At 26.2% G+C, this 24,341-nt stretch overlaps 1 protein-coding gene across 1 annotated transcript in view; it reads left to right on the top strand.

Annotated features, from left to right (window-relative positions):
• The first annotated feature begins 6,330 nt into the window (after positions 1-6,330).
• The window catches only part of LOC107169399 (KICSTOR complex protein SZT2-like), a 44,772-nt gene continuing 26,761 nt past the window's right edge, over positions 6,331-24,341 (top strand). The window contains exons 1-16 of the mRNA XM_015519127.2: positions 6,331-6,865; positions 6,967-7,317; positions 7,393-7,470; positions 7,540-7,635; positions 7,708-7,833; positions 10,369-10,570; positions 11,456-11,819; positions 12,513-12,636; positions 12,738-13,011; positions 13,092-13,788; positions 13,852-14,160; positions 14,221-14,344; positions 14,407-14,627; positions 14,709-15,023; positions 16,187-16,268; positions 17,850-18,239. Of these exons, the coding sequence (XP_015374613.2) occupies positions 6,755-6,865; positions 6,967-7,317; positions 7,393-7,470; positions 7,540-7,635; positions 7,708-7,833; positions 10,369-10,570; positions 11,456-11,819; positions 12,513-12,636; positions 12,738-13,011; positions 13,092-13,788; positions 13,852-14,160; positions 14,221-14,344; positions 14,407-14,627; positions 14,709-15,023; positions 16,187-16,268; positions 17,850-18,239 (3,864 nt within the window). The 5' untranslated portion in view covers positions 6,331-6,754. The remainder of the gene's footprint in view (positions 6,866-6,966; positions 7,318-7,392; positions 7,471-7,539; positions 7,636-7,707; positions 7,834-10,368; positions 10,571-11,455; positions 11,820-12,512; positions 12,637-12,737; positions 13,012-13,091; positions 13,789-13,851; positions 14,161-14,220; positions 14,345-14,406; positions 14,628-14,708; positions 15,024-16,186; positions 16,269-17,849; positions 18,240-24,341) is intronic.

Here is a 24,341-nt window from a genome sequence, read left to right as displayed (position 1 = left end):
TGCGTTGTACTTATAATATATAACACAGCTGCAGCTTGCAGTGCTGCTGTATATAAAATATTTTGTACAATGATGATGCACTACACGTTTATTTAGTAAGTAGGTATTAGGTAGGTTTTATCCATACCAACTCAAACATATCACATTATGTTTATGATAATAATAGAAATAAATATAGCAATAACTAATTAATAAGTATGCGCTTAATTAATAGATACATACTATTGGATAGCTTTAAATAACGTATTATTAACCAAAAACATGAAACGTATCTATACTATGTGTAAGTATAGTTAATCGACTGGTGAGCCGGAGAGGTAGGTGTACTCAGTATTATAAATTATAATATTACAATATCGTTGCGTGGCATTCCCGATTTCCACCACCACTGATCATTAATATTGTATGTAGGTACAACAGGTTGCCTACAAATGCAGTTATTTACAATATTTTAAATACGCAAGTCCGGCTAAACGAGGCGCCGGCGTCGTGTCATGCTTATTGAGACGCTTGACCTGCCACCTGCTTTCCTGGACCATGTTAGGTAAGCATTTATGTTAATTCGATTGTTGCGTAAACAACTGCATTTCGTAAGATGTGCGTATAAACTATCGAACACGAAATATTATTAGGTATATCACAACGTTTTAAAAATGTTCCAAAATCATTTGGAAATACTATCGATATTTTTAAATGTATATAATATAGGCGGTATCGTGTAGCATTACGCCAGTTGAGACGATTTTCAGTGTCATCCGTTTTTATTTTGTTTTATTAAATTAATGATGGTGCCTAATGCAGGTTTGTAAAACATTCAAATGGGTGGACGAAATACTGGTATGGTCTTTATAAGAGCGGATGACTGGTACGATTCTCAATAGTCAAGGTTCCTAAAACTTTTATGAAAAAAAAAAAAAATAATAAAATATAAACGATTATTCCAACAAGATGAAGCGAAAACGTAGAACCCGTTTTGAATAAAATATGCACAATACCTCAAGTTAAAAAAAAAATCTTTGCTAGGCAAAATACATAAAGAATGCAATAGATACGAGTAGGTACTTACTTAAATAAAGAAATTAAAATAGGATAATTTTTAAATAACATATATCAATGTGTATGAAATAATTATCACTGTTTATAAATAATGTATTATATTTATTGTATATTTTATTATTATTTTACCTAACTGCTACTTTGTATGTACTTATATGTGTTTTTATTTATTTTGATTGTTAACTTCATTTTTTTATTTTTAAAGTATTATTTAAATTTAATTGTTGTGTTAATTTATTAAAACTATATAAACATTGTAAATATTTTAGGACACCTGAAAATTAAATTTTGAAGAGTAGGTACCTACTACCTATCAGTATTCTGCGTTTTTTTTGTTATAAATTCTAAGAACCGTATACTAATCTTACGAAAATCATTTAAATGTACTTGTTTATAAATTTTTTGTTTAAAATCGTAATTATAGTAGGTAACTATGATAAGGTATATCACATAGGTTACAAATTTGTGTACAATATATAATTATATAATTTATGTTTATATGATTTAATGTAAAATTCTACGTAGGTATCATTGTACATCCGTAATCCGTGTTCTATAGTACAAAAAGAATCTGATGTACTTCAATAGTTTTATATTATTGAAATGTGATTCCTATTAACCCAACTGTCTTGTTTTAATCTTGATATTTTATATTGAAATGGTTAGGTTAGGTTTATCCTCCAACGATTTTAAACATTTGTTATTATTCAAAAAGTATAAGTCGTATATACTTGAAAATTTTACCTTTTAATAAGATTAGCATTTTCATTACATGATTTAATTTTCAAAATATTTTGTCTTTTTTTGAGATATTTATAGACAACTGAAATTTTCAATTTTTCTTTTTTTTTGAAGTGTCGATAAAACTTTTTTGGTTCAATCAAAATACTTGAAAATTTAATACAAAGTTCCTTATAAGTTATTCTTACAGTGATTAAAAAATTATAATAATACATGGCACAATTTTTTTTAATTAGCATTTAAAGTTCAAATATTGACTAAAATTCGTCAAAACCATGAATATTTGCAAATTTTTTTGAAGTTGTAAAATCATAAAAAATTTTGTGTTTATAATTAAGGATTAAAAATACAACACTAAGTTTTCCGTAAGTTTTACTTCAAGTAGCTATAGAGAAAACTCGAAGCATCATTATAGGAAAAATGTTTTGAGCGTTTGAGTTTTAAACTTTTGTGAAATCGCGTAACGATAACGATTTATCCTCAAACGAGTCAAACGAATTTAAATATTTGTTATACTTCAAAAAGTATAAGTCGTAGATACTTGAAAATTTCACCAGGCATTTAAATCGGAAATTAAAAAATTGAAAAAACAGTGATTGTACCACAGATTTTTAGTTTTTTTTTTTTATAAATTAATATCGATAAAAATTTATTTGTTGGATAGAAAAGCTTGAAAATTTAATATAAGGCTTCTTAAACATTTTAACAATTGCAGTAGAAAAATATTAAAAATACATAGGCATTTTTATAAGCATTTAAAGTTCAAATTTTGACAATTATGACAATGTTCAAATTATACCTACATGTAAATATTATACATATATACATAGAAATTAATAAAAGTTTTTCTTTTTAGATCTAAGATTTGAAAATTAAATACAAGGCCCCTAACATATTTTTACGATAGCAGTTGGAAAATAAAAGAAATATTTACTCACAATTTTTTTTTATAAGCATTCAAAGTTTGAATTTTGACATCATATGTAAAACTCACGAAAATTCGTAAATTATTTTAAGCTAGAAATGCGTAAATTTTTTTCTTTTTAAATCTAAGATTTGAAAATTTTAAATAATCTATAATATATCCTAGACAGATAAACCGTCTCCGCTTAGAGTTGTTTTTCGTATATAATGATATATTGAATATCATTGGATTCAAATTTAATTCCATCCATTATAGTAGGTTACCCACTTGTAAGCTACTGTACAGCAGAGCGACATCCATGACTAACCCGTTTTTTTTTGTTGTAAGTAATTTACTAACTGCTATCTCAACAATAATGGACCATAAAAGAGCTAAAGAAGGAGCTGAAAAAACTAGGGGGAAAAAAGATTAAAACTACAATTTATAAATGGTGGAGGGGGGAGTTTAAACCACCTATTGCCTTAAAAAAAACATTAGTAATATTTTTTTTGTATAATATTAGATATTATATTATAGAGGGCCGGTCTTAAACATTTTCCCGGGCCGAAAAAATTTGCCATTCCGTCCCTGATTAACACTGTTTGTTTTGATATAGGATTCTGTTTGTGATTCTTGTTGTATAATAAATTATTAATAACGCCAATGATGGAATAAATAGTACCTATATAAGAGCAAAGACTCCGGAAAAATTATCACGCCAGAGCCCAGGGATTACATTAAAATTGAAATTTTAATTACCTTCTGTGTCTAATTTCCGACATTTTTGTTACAATTAAATTACATCCGAGATGTTGTATATAATTGTACAATTGTACATTGTTTTAAATAATTATTTTCCAAATGATAAAGACATTATATAAACGGTGATCTGGTCATTGTCGTCAGAGGCTTGTCTTTTGTGTCAATTGCGTAATTATTATTCTGTTCTAAAATTTTTAGATGAATAAATTTACCAATTATTTAGTAAGAAATGTTGTCGCGAATTTAATTATTAGGGTATAATAATTCAATTGGTCTGAATTTTGAAATAGTTATTGAAATTAAAAATTAATACATTATTAATTGTATAATTTTTAATAATAATTACCTATCTGAAAAGAAATGTACATCATTATCAGCCAAATTTAAAATAACTTTAAAATATAAGAATATCTAACTTATTTTCGCCTTTGAACCTTTAGAATTTCTTAATTGAATAAATTTAGCCAGGTGTCTAGCATTCATTTTAATTTCAATTTTCTGTAATAAGATTTTTAAGTTATGAATTTCTGAGCGTTATGACTTTATAAGCGAATACTGTTCATCAGTACAGTAAATAAAACTCGTTTCTATGGTACTAAATTCATAAATATTTAACAAACAGTCTGCTGATTAATATTTAGGACTTTATAATAGGTATTTAGACATTTAGATTCACTATTGTTCATAGGTAAAAAAAAATAGTAAACAGAGCATCCCTATCATTAAGCTATGTTTACACAATTACGCGATAGTTGATCATCATTCATCACTATCGTAAGTGTTTACTCCGTTACTCGCCATCGATGTTTTTTTACCACTGTCTACTGCAGTGGCGGATTTGAGGGGGGGCGACGTGGCGATTACCTCTCCCTAGGGAATTTTTTTTTACTTAAACTATAGCGCCGTATGATAAAAAGAATATGAAATTCATAAGTCATAGCTATAACACTAAACTTATGAATAAATTATACAAAAAAAGGTATTTTTTTTTTTAATATGAAAATCGGAAATGTGTATACGGTTACGTCTTTGTTATTACCTATCAATCTATGAGACCAATTGGCCCCCTCCTCAAATGATCTTCAGATCCGTTACTGGTCTACTGTTACACTATCTCAGAAATAAAGCAAGTGGTTAGTGACTCTCGTGACAATAAGACACTGCAATATAAAGCTTTGGTATAGTTAGTAGTTTAGTACCTATAGGAACTCAAACAAAACCTCATAGGTATAATGATAAATATAAAAATATAATATTAATTATTTGAAGATTGAATGACTGATTTTTTCATAGAATAATTAAACAAAACTAGAACAAACCAAATACCTATAACAAATTATTAGAGCTGCAATAGATTTTTGATATGACTATTGCTGGCAGGGCCAAACCCTTTAATGCCTCCACCTTTCCTATAATTTAAGCTCGAGAAATTACCTTCTGGAGTACCTACCTACGATGCTCGTTTTTCTTATTATCGTTGTAGCCGTTGTAGCAGGTACCTAAATGCTTCACTAGGTATTTACTTATTTATATTTTGCTCTTATACGAACTGTGAGGAAAAACGGCTGCATACTAGTTGCGTCCCGAAAATATTTACGAAAAAAGGTCTAATCCGAATTGCGGCCCGAGTTTATTTTGGGTACAGACGAGTTGCGGCCCGGGTTTTTTCAATTCTAGATAATTTAATCTTAACCGAAAGACCTATCATGCAGTGGCTTGGTATACTTTATAAGTACGTCCTGATATCTTCAACGGATGTAGAACGAAGTTTTTCTCGATTTTAGAGTATATTTACTGAAAATTTAAGTCTTTAATAGTCAACTGTAACTCTTCAGGTAACTTTGAAATATTAAAAAATATACTTAATTTATTTTAATTTATTATTGTTCATGACTTTTTATTTAGATGAGTGAATGTTCAAAATGCAACATCCTACTTTATTCAAAATACATAGATAAATATCTACATTAGGTATACATCAATTATTTCAAATAGATATATATTTAATACATTTTTTTGTCCATATTACTCATTTAATGAATTATATATATTTGTCATTTTTAAATTAAATAAATTTAATTAACATGCATTTTTGTTAGCATATTTTTGCATATTTGAATGAAAATCAATGCATATTACAACATAATAAAATATAATTAATTTAATTTTAAATTCCGGGACGCAATTCATGGGTAACTCAAAAAAACTCGGGCCGCAATTCGTATGCATCCCAAAAAAACTCGGGCCGCAATTCGGAAGAAATTTTTACCGCGGGACGCAACTAGTAGCCACCCGGAAAAACTGTATCTACACAGACAGATAGACAGTTAAACGCGGTCGACCGATCGAGTGTAGGTAATATAATTATTATTATACGTTATTAAACATAGCTTCTTATTATAATTTAGAGTTTCGACGATAAAATAATATCATGTTGTTGGTCGGTGGTGGCTGTAATCGCTCGATTCACGAATCATTCGAATAGGTACCAATCGCTATTATCGGTCGCATTCGGTGCAACTTGCAAACCACTTAGTTTATTATTGCGATTCCTACCGTGGTCGCCGTCGTTGAGGTAGTCTTCTCTTCGCAGATTATAGCTTATAATTTATAAGTCGGTCACCAAGTAGATAGTCTGGTTGTATACGTTTTATATGGCTCTATGGCTATTACAGCGTCGTTGTTTTGTTTCCGTGTTACTTCGTCCGTTATAAACAGTTTAACACCACCGCCCACCAGTTGTAGCATTGGCTATTGCGTAACCGCTGCTCGGCGGTTTTCAGTAATAATAATAATAATAATAATAATTACGGGCACGTGCGTTGTGGTCGTCTGAACCGCATTGCCTTATCATTATCGTATCAAAACGGAATTATTGTTATGCGGAAAACCGTTCATTATCATGCATTTACACTATTTACAGTATTTACACGAGACGGTAATAAGTAATAACAATATTATTATTACACTGTTTATGCGATTTCTGACGGCTGTTGACGAAATACGTCAATAGACAATAATAATAATAATAATAATCATTTCGTTAGCTATTCGCAGCCGGACGACTGGCCGAGTAAGAATACTAGTATTATTTATTATACGCAAATTACTGTGTAGGCAAGTAATGCAAATAGCTAAACACCTATGTTTACCTATATCATAATTGTATATTATTATGCAAACGAAATGACCAGTTTTCATCGCCATTTCTAAGAGTGCGATACCATTGGTTTTGCCGGTAATATCATTCAGCATACATGACGGAATAGTTAAATTCCAACCACATTCACGATGGAGGACCCATATGATAGCGATAATAACAGTAATTGCAGTAGTTTGATGACATCATCGACGGATTCTGATTCTGTGCTCTCTGTAATACTTAACCACACCCAGACACAGGTAAATCCTTCCTTGATTTCTATACTATTTATGATGTATAACCTAACCTATTGATGATTGCATGTTATTTATTTTATTTTACGTACAATTGTACTGAATAGGATAATGGTCCTGAGACTTTTACTTATGCTGCACCACTACCCGTGGGATCCTATGCCCTTGCCTCACATGTATATGTACTAATTGACAAGGGTAGATCGATGAGTGCAGATATGCGTGTCATGTGGTATTTAAAACGTTTGGGAACCATACAGATGGTAGACGACGACTTAGATGTTGAATCATCTGAGCAGTGTAAAATCATGTCATTTATACCCAGAGAAGAAATTTTGGATAAAGATGGCTTTGCAAATTCTATTTTCGTTATGGATGCATATACTCGTGTTTATTTTTTAACAGCAGTATATAATATGGTATATTGTCTGGATATGAGTCCATCAAACTGTTCAGTTGTAAGAATACTTAGAATGATTACAGTTGTATCAATGTTACACCTGTTGCTATATTTGCCTTTAAATTTTTTTTAGGACATTCAGAGATGTCATGTTATGCTTGATGAGATGACTGTAGCACTGCGTAGAAGTATCAAGGGGTTTATCAGGCCTGTAAGATACATCAATTTGTTATTTTAGTATTTCTATTTTAATTTTTTTTTTTTTTTTTTATCATAATAGTTTATTGTACCTGGATCTGAAAAAATAGTTTTTGAACCCCAAGTATATGTAACAGTTATAGTACATACACCATTTTACACATCACCAGCTCAACAGGTTTGAAATATTTTATTGAATAAAAATACAATACTTAGTAATATGTGTTAATTTTTATTATATTTTAATTAGGTGTTGGTACAAGGATGGCTTATCAATAATCACAATTTTCAAGAGTTCATTAGAACTATCACAACAGAAATGAATCGCCTTGAAAATTCATTGGCAATGACGAAAAAAACAACTCGAAAACCAATGGTAAAATATCCTTTATTTTTCATGATAAATCAATTTTAAAGACTTTAAATACCTTAAAAATATGTTTTCATCAAGTTTCATTTAATCATGCTATATTTATTTACTATGTTTAAGAGGGTGTGCACTATTTTATTTCTCTGATCCCAATACAACAAACATATTTACGTAAAATCATTTTTTATGGTTTTTGGAATAATCTTAAGTTAATTCACTTATTACGAAAGATATAGATGGTAATATTTTTAAGGGTTTGATATATCAGTTATATATTTTATTAAGATGATTTTTCTAGGTAAAGTCAATAAATAGGCAAACAATTATAAGGTAGGGTGACAAAAAATGAGATTTTAGCAAAAAATAAGTGATAAAATCAACAATGATTGATATGAGCTGATTGCTATAATATTTAAAATTTAAAATTATTAAATAATTATAAATTACAACACTATGACAAAACTACTTAAAATTCTGTGATTTTCATATGGATTGGAAAACTTATTTATTATTTCAATTATGTCTTGTGATTTGACTTCACCTTTTCAATTGATATAATGCGCTTACACTTGTAACATTAGTGTCTAGTAAATTATTTCTTAAATAATGATAACATATAAAACATGAAAATATTACACGTATTTGTGAAAACACTATTATTAATAAAAAAAATATCAAAAATTGCATTATTAAAATTATTACAAAATTTGTTTTATTTTACAAATCACAATTTGGATATTATTAATTAATTGAAAATAAAATGTGTAATAGTTTTTATGTTTAAAAATATTTAATGATTGTAATAAACTATTACTATACAGTAATCTCTTGTTATCTGTGGGAGTTACGTTCCAGCAAAATTACACGGATATCAAAACTGCGGATAACGAGACCACAAAGCAATGTAAAAAAGTACATTGTATTTAATTTCAAAAAATCATATTTTTTACAATTATGTATTTGATTAATTATTATTTTTATTATACGTGATATATTAAGTAATTTACTAATCATCAATCATACATACATTATGAATGATGAAAAAACCACTGAATAAATTAACGATAAAATAAAATAAAATGGGTAAGTCAATATAATGCTTATCTGTGCATTCAGCGCATATAAACATGGCTGTATAATTATACATTATCCCTAACAATATAATAACAATTATTAACAATTTTCTAAAATAAATTATCTACAGAGGTCTTATAATAACAATAAAATGTTATCGCAGACTCAACTGCGAATAATTGAAACCGTGGATAATGGATAACGAGGGATTACTGTATACTGTATATTAATATATACTACTATATATACTGCTACTATTAGTTATTACTTATAATGTATTAGTGTTATCACCTATTTTTTTCAGTTTATTGTTAATTTTATTTTTAAATTAACAAATCTTAATTTGTATCTAGTATCTTAATTTGTTACACAAAACAAAAGATACACCACTAAAAAATGTATCTAATTACAAGATACAAATGTATCTTAGATACTTACCATCCCTGATAGCAAATAAGCATAATTTGTATGTTTTTGAAAATGTTATTTTATATTCCTTTAAAAAATTATGAAATAGGAAAACATCTTTATTTTTTAAATTGTTTTTTTTTCATAATGGTTCATAGACTTTTTTATTATATATAATTCCGGGTATAAGCTATCTATGTCACCTAAATAAGCTTGTGCATACTAATTAGTTTATTGTGATTTCTGCCGTGGTTTCTGTTGCCGTTGTTAGGTCTGCCTTTCACAGAATATTAGCATACAGTAAGTAGGTAGTATACACTTATACATTTTATATGCTATTACAGCCGGAATAAGTATGGTATCATCTGTTAAAAAGGTTAAATATTCTGGTTTAAAAGCACTTATGTCGATAATTATATTAGTATTATTATCAAATTTATTATCAATTATTTTTATAAATTGATTTCTAAAGATGGTGCTATAAAACAATAATTTGGTGAAAACCAAATTGTAACATGCAAAGAAAATATAATATAAATTGATTATGTTCTGATGCAGTGGGACTGGTGATTCATAAATTAATAGATATTAAAATAATTTTATCCATTATTTATAAATGCTTAAGTTATTTTTTATTTTATACAAATGATAATAATGTGAAATCTAACTAGTATTGTAGAATTTAATAATATAGGTCATAGATTTTACAATCGATGTCAATATATTTATAGTAAATTTTTTATATTGGTATATACAGTGAAAACTCTCTATAACGAATCTGAAGGGACCATGTGATTTCTTTCGTTATTGAGAGTTTTCGTAATAGAGAGTAATATTAATAGGTTTTAAATCAAACCAACCACTATAACTTAACTTAATGTTATTTATGTAATATAGAGTTTTTCGTTATAAAGAGTTTTCACTGTATGTGTATTATTTTTTAATATTACCGGGTCCATCAATGAATATTATCTCTTATGAAATTAATGGTTATAATTATAATAGTGAAAATGTATAACCAGAAATCATTATATTCAATGAACAATTTTTGTGTTATAGCATTTAATTGATGAAATTGAAACCCATAATACTCCAGAATCAAAAAATGATGATCCAAGTTCAGATAATCATGATCATAATACGATAAATAGTGATTCAAATGTAAGGCCTACATTTAATAACAATCCTGATTCAGGTTTTATAAACACTTTAAGATATGGCATGTTAGCTGTTAGATTATTACCCCAATCAAGCATATCAAGTAAGCTATTTCTTTTAAACACATGTGTAAGTTTTATATTTAGATGTATAATGTATTTATATAAAATTAACTAATAAATAAATATACAGGTGTCCCACAGAGATCTGACATTCTGACAAATTAAATAGGTAACTTTTGTTCTAATCAATATTTAAAAAAAAATTCTTTTAAATATAATCCATAGACACTTGTGCTACATTTTTAGAATACATTTTTTATTTTTTAATACTGAAAATAAAAAACTTAAAAATTGATAAATCTTTTTTTCGAAATATTCAATATACCAAATTTGTAAATTTGATTTTCAGAAAAAATTATATGGTAAAAACACTTATTTGAGTCAAAAGGCTGATTTTTTACAATTTTTTGAAATATCAATATTTTCGTTAGATAAATTATAGTAATTTATAGTTTATACATCACATATTATTAAAATAAATACAATAAAAAAAATAATTAGATTTTTACATGCACTTATTTAAAAATGTTCTTATAAAATATTTTTAAAAAACTTTATTATTATTTGAAATTACAAGGTTTCTAACATAAACTAGATCGTAATTTACCTAACGAAAATATTGATATTTAAAAAAGGTTGTAAAAAATCAGATTTACTAATTGGCTATATTGAATATTTCGAAAAAAATTTTCATCAATTTTTAAGTTTTTTATTTTCAGTATTATATTAAAAATATATTTAAAAGAAATTTTTTTTAAATATTGATTAGAACAAAAGTTATTTCATTTGTCAGAATGTCAGATCTCTGTGGGACACCCTGTATTATGATGTACTGTATGTAGATTAATATTACAATCATATATATCATTTTCGAGTATTTGGTTTTTAATTTGATTATATATAGTGTAATAATATTTGTTTTTTAGATTTAATTGTTATTACTGATGGGATGATTACTTTAGCTGACATACAAGTGCTTGATTCTGTTTTAAATCAATTAAGATGTATAAGTGTGGCTTGCTCATTTTTGCATGTATCTAGTCAGTTTCACCCACATTCAGGCCATGGAAATGTCCCATACTCTGAATTGATGCAGCTTATAGCTACAGCCACATCTGGTACATACTTAAACTCATTTCCAAAAACGACACACAATTTAGTTGTTAATTATTATCATGATAAATTCATCATGTGGTCGTTTAAAAGAGGAGATGGTAATGAGTCTCCAAACAATACAACAAACCTTAGTTGTACACCTCCACGTGTTCGCCCTGGTGAATGGACAGTGAGGTATTAATTAATATTTCATTTGTATAATATAAGTTTACTTAATATATGACTGAATTATATTTTTAAGAAAGAGCGTAACCTACAATTTTTTTTTTAAACATTACACTCCTAAAAAATTAATATTCAAAATAAAATCAGATATTTCTTTATTGTCAATTTTAAGCCTAACTAATTTAATGATTCTATCAAATCTATATAATGCCATTATAAAATATATTATTAAATATCTAGTCTATGGAGTTATTCTATTTTTAATTACAACAGAAAAATTTAAATTTTCCGCTGTTTTTTTTGATAGCTTTTCCCAATTATTCAAATTATTCTCAAAGTGTCAACTAAATGCAATTTTCTACAAGACACCATCCTCAGGGGGAAAGATTGAAGCATCTATTTTTGTTCTATAACATAACAGACATAGAAAATTATACAATAATGTAAAATTGCTCATTAATTCAGAGTCTAAATAAGAAAATACAGTGTCTATACATCAATATTTTAATTTTATTATATTACATTATATTTTATTAAATTTCAATTAATTATAATATCAAATATTTTCTAAACTTTACTACAAAAAATGTATTCTTAACTAAATTATTAAATTTTATAACAGTGGGCTTTGCCATTTCTGCATAACTCATTATTCTAACCATAAGTAATTAATTGTACTTGAAAAATTATGATTCTTTTTAGGAATTCAAATTTTTATGGTAATAGACAATCACAATTGGTCACTAAAAAACAATTTAGTGACCATATTCAAGCAAATCTTGACAATATAGTGTGTTGCCGTTTGCGCGAAGGATTTATTATTGAGGTATTTATAAGAGTTGGATTATACTAATTTCAGTTTATTAATATATCATTGTTTATAACAAATATTTTTTATTAATATTATTAAGAAATAAATAATTATAGGATATACAATACAAAGATGCAGGAAGTTCAACTGTTGTTCCTAACATGAATAATTCTAGTAAACTACAATTAAAATTAATTTTGCCTTGGACTAATCATATATATATAGAGTATGATATAACTGTAAAATGGCCACCATCAGTAAAAAAAAAAATGGAGCCAATAATCATTGAAGAAACACCTGAATTGGTAGAACCATTGTCACCAACAACACAACCACCTGCATCAATACAACTCGACAGTTTAAATATCTATTACACTGTTTCAGTGAAAGGTAAAATAATATACTTCTGTTCATTAATATTAACTATTATTTATTTATTATAATTGATCCATTTATACAATAAATTGTAGGTCCATATGAGTTTCTACATGACATAACATGTACTGGGACTAAAAAATCACAGTTACTGTCAAAAATACCTAGACAATGTCAATTTCAGTTGTCATCCTGCCGATCATCATCAATTTCTGTTGCTACTGCTACAACTACTATTACAAGAAATTTGAATTTGCTGCCAGAAACATCATATAGTAGTATTGAAAAGAGAGTTACTTCAAAATATAGACAAGCTTTGATTGCACGATTTTGGTTAACTATGCGTTCCATAGCACAAACCGATCTTCTAGTTAAACATTTGGAAGCATATTCTCCTAGTACAGGTCATTTAAATAATCCTGACAACTGTAATCAACCTTCGGAACAGAATGAAATTATTTATGATCAACAACTCCAGAAACAAGAAAATCAACAAAAAATTGGTTCTAACCTAGAACCATCATCACAAGTATTACAAAATCTCCAAATGCTTGAAACACCTCAAATTTTACAATTAGATGATTCTAGTGTAAATTCAAGTAATTTGAATAGTAAAAACTCTAAAACAGACACAGTATTTAGTACCGAAAAAACTGAATCAAACCTACTTAGTTTTTTGACATCTGAAATTCCTAATAAAAGCCCTTTACATAATGGTGTACCATTATTTTATTATTCAGCATCAAATTCAAACACATCGTTTAGCTTGAAGCTGAATCAATTTAAAACAGAGTAAGTGTTGAATTTCTTTTTTTGATGTTTATGTAAATTTATAAAATATATATTGTATTTTAGTGATCAACAACAAAGTTACACTGATCAACAACATCAACGATTCGCCGATTTTTGGAAACCTGTTTGTACCTTAGACCCTGATACTCAGTGGCCAAAATGGTTTTCCACTTATAGAATTGGTGGTGGTGTATTATTGCTGAGACATGATCGACCATTACCACAATGGTTTCGTAAGGAAAATAATGATAATGATAGTTATCAAACCCTGACTTGCACTAAATCATCTGTTTCACTTTTCGCTTTGCTGAAGGAATGGTGCACATTTGTTTTAATTGATGAACACTCTTATGTAAAATGTTTAGACCAAAGGTAAAATTGTTTATAGTTTTTAACATTTTTTTTTATATTAAACTTTTTTTTTGTTGATAGTGAAACGTATACTGATGATGTATCATTTTGTATTGCACGAGTTTCACCTAGACCACCATCTTGCTGTTGTGTAGTATTGCATTTAGCATTTCAAAGTTGTGTACCAGCTTCAGTCCACCATAAGGTTTAAATAATTAATTGATTATTATTATCAAAACAGTTAATTGCATTTACTTTAACATATAGATTATTGATGATTTAAAAAATGATATTGAATTATTGGATTCAACAACTGCATTGAAACTGTCTTTTTCTGAAGATTATAATCAAGAGACTGAAGATCAAGAAAATAGGGGGAACAAAACTAACACAATTATTATTGAAGAATCGTTAAAATCAAATAAACCTACAAGACATCAAAGATATGTGTATTTAATGGATAAACCACTTGAAAAGATCTTAATTAGGTATAACGATAAATTGAAATATTTTAGTAAATTTTAATGATCAAAATCAGAATACATTTAATAATTTTATTATAATTCAAGATATGAGCGGATCCCATCAGAATTCACCACTGTCATATTCCCTGATGGTTCGCAACCCTCTTCTGCCATAACAACAATAAATACCCAAAAGCCAAAATCTAAATTAAATATTGAACTTCCTCTTAATACTGTTCGTGAGTCAACTGGAGTAGAATCGAAAGCTGTATCAACAACTACTACTCTTTCGCGTTATTTGTATCATAAACGCTGGATATGGAGTAGTGAATGTAGTCACTATAGTCAATGTAGCAATAGTGTGTCTCAAAAATTACAACTACAATTTCAATTAGAACGTACTCTATCTGTGTTGACAAGGTATAAGATAAATATTATTATTATTAAGATTTACTACTCATCATTATTCAAAAATATTATCTCTAGATATAATTTAATATAGACTAATCCCACTCATTGAATTAAGCTTTTTTGTGATTATATGAGTTAAGAGCATTTAATAAATTACTTAGCTTATTTTTAAATTTTTGCATAGATCAAAGAAACTCAGATCAAAAAGTCACAGATGTAAATGGTATCTTTAATTTCAATTAAAATACACATTCATTTTACGAAATATCCTTTAAATTTCAAATTAAGCATTATATTTAATATATATATTTTTTATAAAACATTATTTTATTTTGTAAACACTGAACATGAAGGTATATTCCAAAAGTTAAAATTTCCATCATTTTAACATTGTTTTAAAATTAATATTTTGATAAAATATAATAGAAAATTCAACTGTAGAATGTCCATTAATTATCCAAAAATAACTTCATTGTTCAAGTCCAAAATTATACAAATAATTTATTTTTGTGGCTATCTAGAGTATATGACAATTATAATAACTTCTGCATGAAAACATTCATCTTGTTTTATATATTATATCTCATGTAATTACATTAGTTATCAATTTGCTCATGTTTAAAATTCACTTTTTACTATTTTATAACTTATTGATTTTAGTGAAACCACTTATTGAGAACATAAACTAAACCCACATAACTCATTATTTATTTAATTCAGAATAAATTTATTTTATTTTTATTAATATGATAACTGCAGCAAATCATTTTGATAAAAAAAAAAATGGATTCCTAAAGATTTCATTAAATAAGTATATGTTTTATTTGCATAAGATATTAACTACTTTAAGCTACTTTTGGAAGATTAAGTTTAATTGATGAGTATTTTTAGATGTGTAAAATATTGTATCAGTATTTTATCTAAACTTTCATCAGAATTACTCATAATTGAAAAAAAGAAAGTTTATTTTCAAATTATTATGTATTTCAATTTTAACAATTTCCTACAAATATACCTACCATTTTGGTAAACTATACTGTATGTTATATTTTAATTTGATGTCAACTATACTGTTTTATTTGTTATGCTAATAATTGAAATTATGAAGATAAATAACTTTTATTTTAAGTGTTATATAAGTTATGATTACTCTTTTGTTTATTTATTTTTAGAATACGATTGAGAGAAGGTTTCAAATTTGCACATTCATCTGCTGGTATTATAAACATGGTTTTAGAAGTAGACATGATAGAAGTTAGTATACCATACACCATATTTTCATAACAAATTGCTAATGATTGAAATAACAAAATAATTTTATTTTGGTCATCAAATAATGTAAAGCTTAAGGTGTAAATGTCCACACAATAGTAAATTAAGTGCAAACAAACATTTTATAATGCATTTAGATTAGTTAGTACCATCTATAATCTAATATATTGATTTACAATTTAATTTATAGTCAAATGATTTTTTTAATACAAGTTTTTGGTAGCAAATTTTATTATTTAAAAACTTCTTAATTTGTAAATACAATTCAAATAATTGCTTATTATTTTAAGTGCCTGATACTACTACATTAATTGTTTAATACACATATAGTATAAAATAAATTACTCAATAATTTTATTTATATAAATTTAAAAAAATAAATTCAATTATTACTAAACATCATATCAAAATCATCACAAAACTATATTTATTTTAAAGAAATTGGAAACGGCAAATTTCTAGCAGTCTAAAATGTGTGGAACATAGGAATTTAAATGTGTTTATATTCCAATATACCAATTTATCTAGTCTAGCTATAAGTTTTCTAAAAACAGATTTTAAGATCAACTTCAGACATCCCAGATTTGAAATTTTTTAATTTTAACTTCTCCATAAATTACATTTTTTCATTTACTTTTTTAAGATTCAGGGAGATAACATCAAAAATAATAGAAAATTTGATCTCATTTAGATATAATTTCTAAGTTAAATCTGTTTTTGAAGTTCTTATCGCTTCAATTGTATCAAATCAATCATTATATTGGAATAAAAACACGTCTGAATTTCTATGTTCTACATATGTTGAACAAAGGTAGAAAATCACTGCTTCCAATCCCATTAATTATGACAGAAAACATTTTTATGATTAAAAATCTAATAATTTATTTCCTTAAAATTAATAAAATATTAATTTAATGAAATTTATTAAAATAAAAAGTATATAGGTATATATACAAATATATTTATATATATATAAATAATTATGAACTTAAAGATTTATAATTTATAAATAAGTTATTAAAATAAATTCCTGATACCAAATAATTTATAAACAAATTTAAACAACATATTTTTTTAATAAATGTTGGTTACTAATATAATTACAATGTATCAACCTTATAAAACATAATTAATTAGTTTAATACAGTCAAACTCAATAATTTAATCTATGATTATATAAAATTTTCGGTAATTCGAAGTCATTACTCGTTCCCTTAAAAATATCTTAGTAATTCGAATAAAAATAATGAAATTAGGTACACTCGGTAATCAGTAGTGAAATTTTAGGAAAAGTTATTCATCAACACATGACTTCAAAATTCAACGCTTGACAATTTGAAGTGTATTCACCAAAATATATTTTTTATAATTTTATTGTTAATAATTTACTTTACGTTGTGTATAAATTTAGCTTATTATTTCTTGCCCTCTTGATATTTTGAACTACTCAGCAATTTAGAATTATTCACAAGTCCCACCAACTTCGAATTATCGAGAGTCGTCTGTATTTAAAAATAAAATTAGTTATTCTTTAAGAAATAAATTAATGATATTATATTCTAGGGATCACTCCACTGCTCTAGTACGCCCACAAGTCATTGTGTCATTCAGTATGTCTTATTTCCTCCTAACAAGCTACAAAAAGAGGAAGAAAACACTTATGAATATAATAGTGTTTTTGATCAATTAAATATGGAAAATAATGATGTTGAAAGCTCATCAATATTGACAATTGATGAGCAGCAAAAGATTGAAAAACGACAAAATCAAGGAAAACATATAGTTTCTTTTGCCAATGAAAGTGATGATTGTTGTTTAAAACATAGAACTGAAGATGAATACCAATTAATAACAGAATGTTGGATCGAGCCACAACATGGAACAGTGATAGTTAATAAAAAACAAAATTATAATTATATGTCTGGATTGATGTATGAACAATTAGCAGATGCGGTGAGTAAATAACAATTGCTTATTTAATTATATATATTTTAAGATAAATGAATGATAAATACAGACTACTATTTGTGGATAATTTATACTAAAATAATTAAATATTACAGTCAAGTTTCAATAACTTGACTCTTAAAAAGATAAAAATAAATATTTAACTTAATTTTTTAATTTATATACCTCAAATGTAACTTATAAAACAGTTTAAGAGGCAAGTTAAGCATTTGAGCTATTATGGTTTTCAAGATATTGAGGTTCAAGTTATCATAACTTGTCTGTATAACTGAACATTGTTTGCATGTTAAAGAATCCACTCACAAAGCAGTGTTAATAATTTATAACTATTTCAAAAGTTATTTTAATCTTTACATGACGTTGGCCTTGGGGAATGATGAAATGTAGCTTAAAATATGAAGTTTAAGCCCCTTTAACATACATTGTATTTACTGAATATCTTTTTCTTTTTATTTTAAGCTATCCAATTCATTAAAACCTATCGCTGCCTTCAATAAGTCTCCATCTCTATATTATTAGTTGCTTAATAGGTCAGATTCTGGTTTATTCCTCCATAGATCTTTGATAATCCTGTTGATTTTCTGTGTTGAAAGTAATATAATTATATGTAATATAAGTTATAATAATTTCATAATCAAAAATATGGAAAAATAGAAAACTATAAATTTAAAGTTTGGTAGGTTGGTTGTATGTGAACAAAATCTACATTTATTGTGTTAATTATATTATTACAAGCTTACCCGGCAAACATTGTTTTGCCATGTATTATAAATAATTTCTAAAGAATATATTGGTAGTCAAATAAAAAATAACTAAATTATTTTAATTGTGTGTTGATGTGTTTTATTGATGTAAGACTGAAAGAGGAATGGAGTCCTGGGAACAATAATAAGACACCAAATATTCATTATTTTGGTTTCATTGTACTTTTATTATCTTAACTAATAAATTTCAAATTACATCTCTATCATAATCATATCATCATCATCTATCGCTAATCATATGATGATTAAAAAAACACTATCAGTCTCTTAGTGCAATATAGTATACTATATTTTTAGTGAGTCCATCTTTAGCCAACATAAATAAATTGGATGGTTTACCATCCTTAGCCTTGAAACTTATTGACTGTCATTACTAATACCAATCTAATTGGAAATCGACTCGATATGAATTCAATTGACATTGACAATTATTTGATAATAATAGAGATTCTATAGGGACTAAAAAATTGTGATTATTCAAATCCTTTTGGATGTAACTCGCAGCAATTCAGCCACCCTGGTAGAAAATCCGTAGATTAGCGGCTATTAGTAGAATTCAACCTACTTTAAGATACTAATTTTTACTAATTGTTTCTCCTATAGTTGTTACTTGTTAATGATAACCATTTTTAATCAACGGCAACCAATAATTATATTTATAATAGCTTTAAAACCCATGGCAACCATTGAACCATTTATAAACGAAAATTTCTATTGTAAATCTCAAAATTCCTGTTTGAACACCTATCGGGAGTTATTAATTCCCTTTTTAAATTAGCCTAAAATGTATTCTCAAATCTATCAAATATACACTGAAAATTTTATGAAAATCGGTTAGGTTAGCCGTTTCAGAGGAGTTCAATATCTAACACTGTGACACATCATTTTTATATATTAGATTGAAATATACATCTTCCACAATAATTCTTCTTTTAAGATAAATAATTAAATACTTAAGTTGTATCAAATGGTCTTACGTTTTAGATTCTGAGTAAAGCTAAGAATATATTGTTTTTATGTCATTTTTAGTGGAAATTAAAAAATACTATTTATTCACATAATATAATATTGATTATGAGCAGGATTCAAGCTTTAAAACGTTAAAAATTACTGAATTATGCTCTAGAATTTTTCATAAAAAATCTTTAAATAAGCACTATAATTTGCCCTAGACATTAAAAATATTAAAAATGAAAATTGATTCGGTCTGCAATTAAAAAAAAAAATCCTTATGATGTACAATAAAATATTCTATGCATAAATATGTAATTAATACGAGCTGTACAACCAATAAGGAGTCATGTTGTTAAAGTTTCGATAAGTCAATTTGCCGGACTATGTTAAAATAGATTTCAATATGAACAAAAATGTGGTATTTACTATTTTTCCTATAGATTCAAATAAATATAATTATAATGAATGACAAACATTTTTTTTCATACTACATAATGTATACTAGATCAACGAAAATACTTAATAATAGCATTAAAAACATAAATACTTTAAATATGCAAAAAAACGTAGTATACAGTTTCATATTATAAATCCCAGATGCATAAAACCAAACCCTAATTATTAGATACCTATTAGGAAGTATCTCAAACTCAAGTTTTTTGTTGAAACCACTGATTAATCAAGATATTGATTAATCTATTAAGTCAATTGTAACTATAAACACAATTAAAAAATTTAATTTTATTAGGATTATAAACAATAAGATAAACTAGTGAACTTTGTTATAAATTACATTTTGTCTATTTAATGTTTAAAACATACTACTATTTCAAAAATGTAGCATGTTTATGAATTCTAGTATTTTATTTTATTTCATTTGATAATTAAACATTAGCGGTAATAATGGAAAATAAATGTAAGCTCTTATCATTTGATATAACACTATAGCCTATATAGTCGCAACATTTTCAACAGATTTACATATAAGTACTACGATAAAACATTACAAGTGTTTTTGTAAATATTCTTTGAGTGACTAAGAAATTTAGACAAAGGTAGATAATATAACATATTGTGTCATAGATAATATATGAAATATGAAAAATGTAGTTATAACTTGTATAGAAGTGTGGATATAGGTTATACCTATTATAAGAAAACAAATATATATATTTGAGGATTTTAAAACCTTTCTGCACATAGGTTTTATAATATGGTTGTTGAAATTATTGAATGTATCTATCTAAGTCCCACCTATATAAATGCTTTAATATGCAAGATAAGAAGAAAATATTACTGGCTAGAGAATTAACATAAATCAATAATAACAGTTACTGTTGGTAGATGTAAGTATATAATATGTATTTATTTTGTCTGATATTAATAGCCATTTTGAAATAGATTAAAATAAGCTGTGTTATAGTACGATAGAGGAAGGAAGACGTGTTGTACCTATTATTTCATTAATCCGTCTTTTTTTTTTTTTTTTTGACATCATAGCTTTATTATCTTTGTAACTAAACAAATAAACAAATATTTGTTTATTGATAACAATACCGGGTTTTCGACCCTCCTACTGAGGTGTGTTATTGGATAACTGTTTGTTTGCTGTGTTTAAACTCCGTCATCGTCGACGCGTGTTAAAATATTTATTACGTACCTATAGATAATAAAGTATGAAAACTAGTTAAAACTATTTAATATTTATTATTACACGGTCGAAGTAATACGAAAATATGTTTCTCAAAATAATTTATTTTAAATACATTATTTGTATTAATATGTATAGGTACGTGTAGTTAATGTAATTATAAATTTATATACCTATATGTTTCATATAAAGATTCACATTATTTTAGATAATATTAGTTGAATCAATGGCAATATTGGGGTATCATGGATGAATTTCTAATTGACTTAGATTTTGTCACATCTCGTTATCGATGATCTCTTAGACGGTTAAAAGCATACTACGCCATACGGTATAGTGATAAATATGTTCTATCCTTTCAATCATTCAAATCTGTCTGCAGGTGTGAGCATATGTCACTGTAGTACTGTTTATATATTATACTTTTTAAGTCCAAATGTGTTAATTTAAAAAAGTTATAGAAATCGATTAACTAACAATGAAATAACAATTATGAAGACTTCTAACAAGAACATGTGTTTTCCCTGTCGTAGAGATTCAATATTATCATGTTCTGAATAATCTATTTTTATGTTTGTTTTTCAATATTTAATTGAAATTGTCAAAAATATAAATAAAATAGTAGTTTTTTTTCATATTTTAAATTTGAAACATGATATGATGAGTATTTAAAATTGTATGGTAGCTTCCGTGTTGTTAACATGCTCAATCGGATAGGACACAATAAAACTTATAAAGTTATAGATAATTTATATACGATATAAAATGAAACTTAAACAAAAAAGTATTAGTGGATAACCACTATGATATTAAGGAATTTTTAAATTTTATATAGGTACCTTATGGAAAAAACTTAAAAGTAAAATACCAAAAATCCTTGGTGTGTAGGTATACACCTTTATACATAGGACCGGTGGTTTATTTGCTGCGAGGAGTTAATGGATGATTCAATAATGTTAAATTTAGTAATTTTATAGTATTGAAAAATAAGTTTTTGTATCAAGAATCAAGATACATTAATTATATGCTTAACGTATGGTACGGTTGGAAATTGCCACTGTTAATATTATAGAGATCAAAATATACAGAAACATTTTTTGAACTATTGTCGATAAAAAAATCAAAAAAGAGTCTTTTGTTAGTTGTCATTAGTGTAAATTATAAAAAAACATGAGCTTAAATTTACAATAGGTAATTTTATGTAGTTAAAATTTTGACAAAATTCGTCAAAATCACTAAAGTTTGTGAATTATTTTGAGTTGAGAATTTACAAAAAAAGGCCTCTTATATTTAGGATCTGAAAAGTTAATATTAATTCCTCATTAGTTTTATGAGCGTTTGAAGTTGGATATTCAATTGATTTCTCATGAAGTGATTTTATTATTTCAGTAATAATAAAATAATTGTAATTTAAAAACGAGTATCATATTTTAAATTTCCATGGTTGTTTTATAATTTTTTTTACTTGATAAAAATTTAAATATATTGAGAATCGGGTTGAGCTGTTTATATGAACATTTTTTATATTTAATTTTTTTAAATTTTTTTTTCTAAAATAAAAATATAATACAATAATACTCCCGATATATTGTTATAATAATAGTTAAAAAGTATTAAAAATACATAGGCATAGTTGCATTTAAAAAAATGAATGATGTTGAAAATTTACAAATAATTTAGTAATTAAAAATGTATAGCTAAGGATTGAATATTTAAATCAAGTTTCCATGTGAGTAGTTAATTCTGCAATCAAAAAACATGAAAAATTATATATAAATAACACAGCTTTTTAATATACTTAGTTATCTAAGTTCAAACTTGGACGAAATTACATGATAAATAACCAAAAATAACGATTACTAGTTATACTGTAATTTAAAAATGTTATTCGTGTGAACTTGAAACTTCTAAAGTATATTATTATATACAAATATGATTGTCAGATAATAATATTAATTTCACCTTCCGGCCAATGTATTATTAATAATTAATAACATATATATAATATAAAATTTTCTAGGCTGACAAAACGTCTTAGTTCAGAATTGTTTTTCGTATAAAGTGATATCATGTCATTAAATTCAAATTTAATACTTTCTTTTACAGTAACCCACTTGTAACCTATTGTACAGAAGAATATCATCCGCTTACTTGCTTCTTTTTTGTTCTATAAATTAATTAAATTTTTTTCGTTGGGTCAAAATTTTTTTTAATTGTATACAAGGTTCCTCATAAGTTATTATAATAGTCGTTGATATTTTTAGACTGATCCACGAGATTTAATATTTTTAGACTTAAATTCTGTAATTTTTACAATTGAAAAAAAACTAGCAGAACAACCCGACTTTTCCCGTGTGCGAATAGATAGATGTATTTCGGTTTGAGTTAATCTCAGTTTTAGTGTACCTACCTCAGTTCACGGGCAAATCGGCATCAGTGTACCTAGCTTTTGAAATAATAGAACCACAAGCCATTAATAAAAATTTAGCACTTGATATATTTTCATAGTAAAATTCCTTACTCTCTAAACTTTTTTGTTATCTGTAATAAAAATCTTTGAGATTTCCGTCAAAATCAATCGAGTAGTTTTTGAGTACCTAATACCTGTATGTCTTATATAAATTACAAATATTCATTTGCAGGTTTTAATAAGGTATAGTTTCTTTAATCAAAGTCATGTAAACGCGGCGATTTGATATAATTTGCTTATACCTATAA

The sequence above is a fragment of the Diuraphis noxia genome, unplaced genomic scaffold (genome assembly GCF_037042655.1).
Source record: "Diuraphis noxia isolate RWA-SAM2 unplaced genomic scaffold, SU_Dnox_SAM2 contig0001, whole genome shotgun sequence".
NCBI lineage: Eukaryota > Metazoa > Arthropoda > Insecta > Hemiptera > Aphididae > Diuraphis > Diuraphis noxia.
Note: the sequence above shows the minus strand (reverse complement) of the source record. Positions and strands in the feature narration are given on the sequence as shown.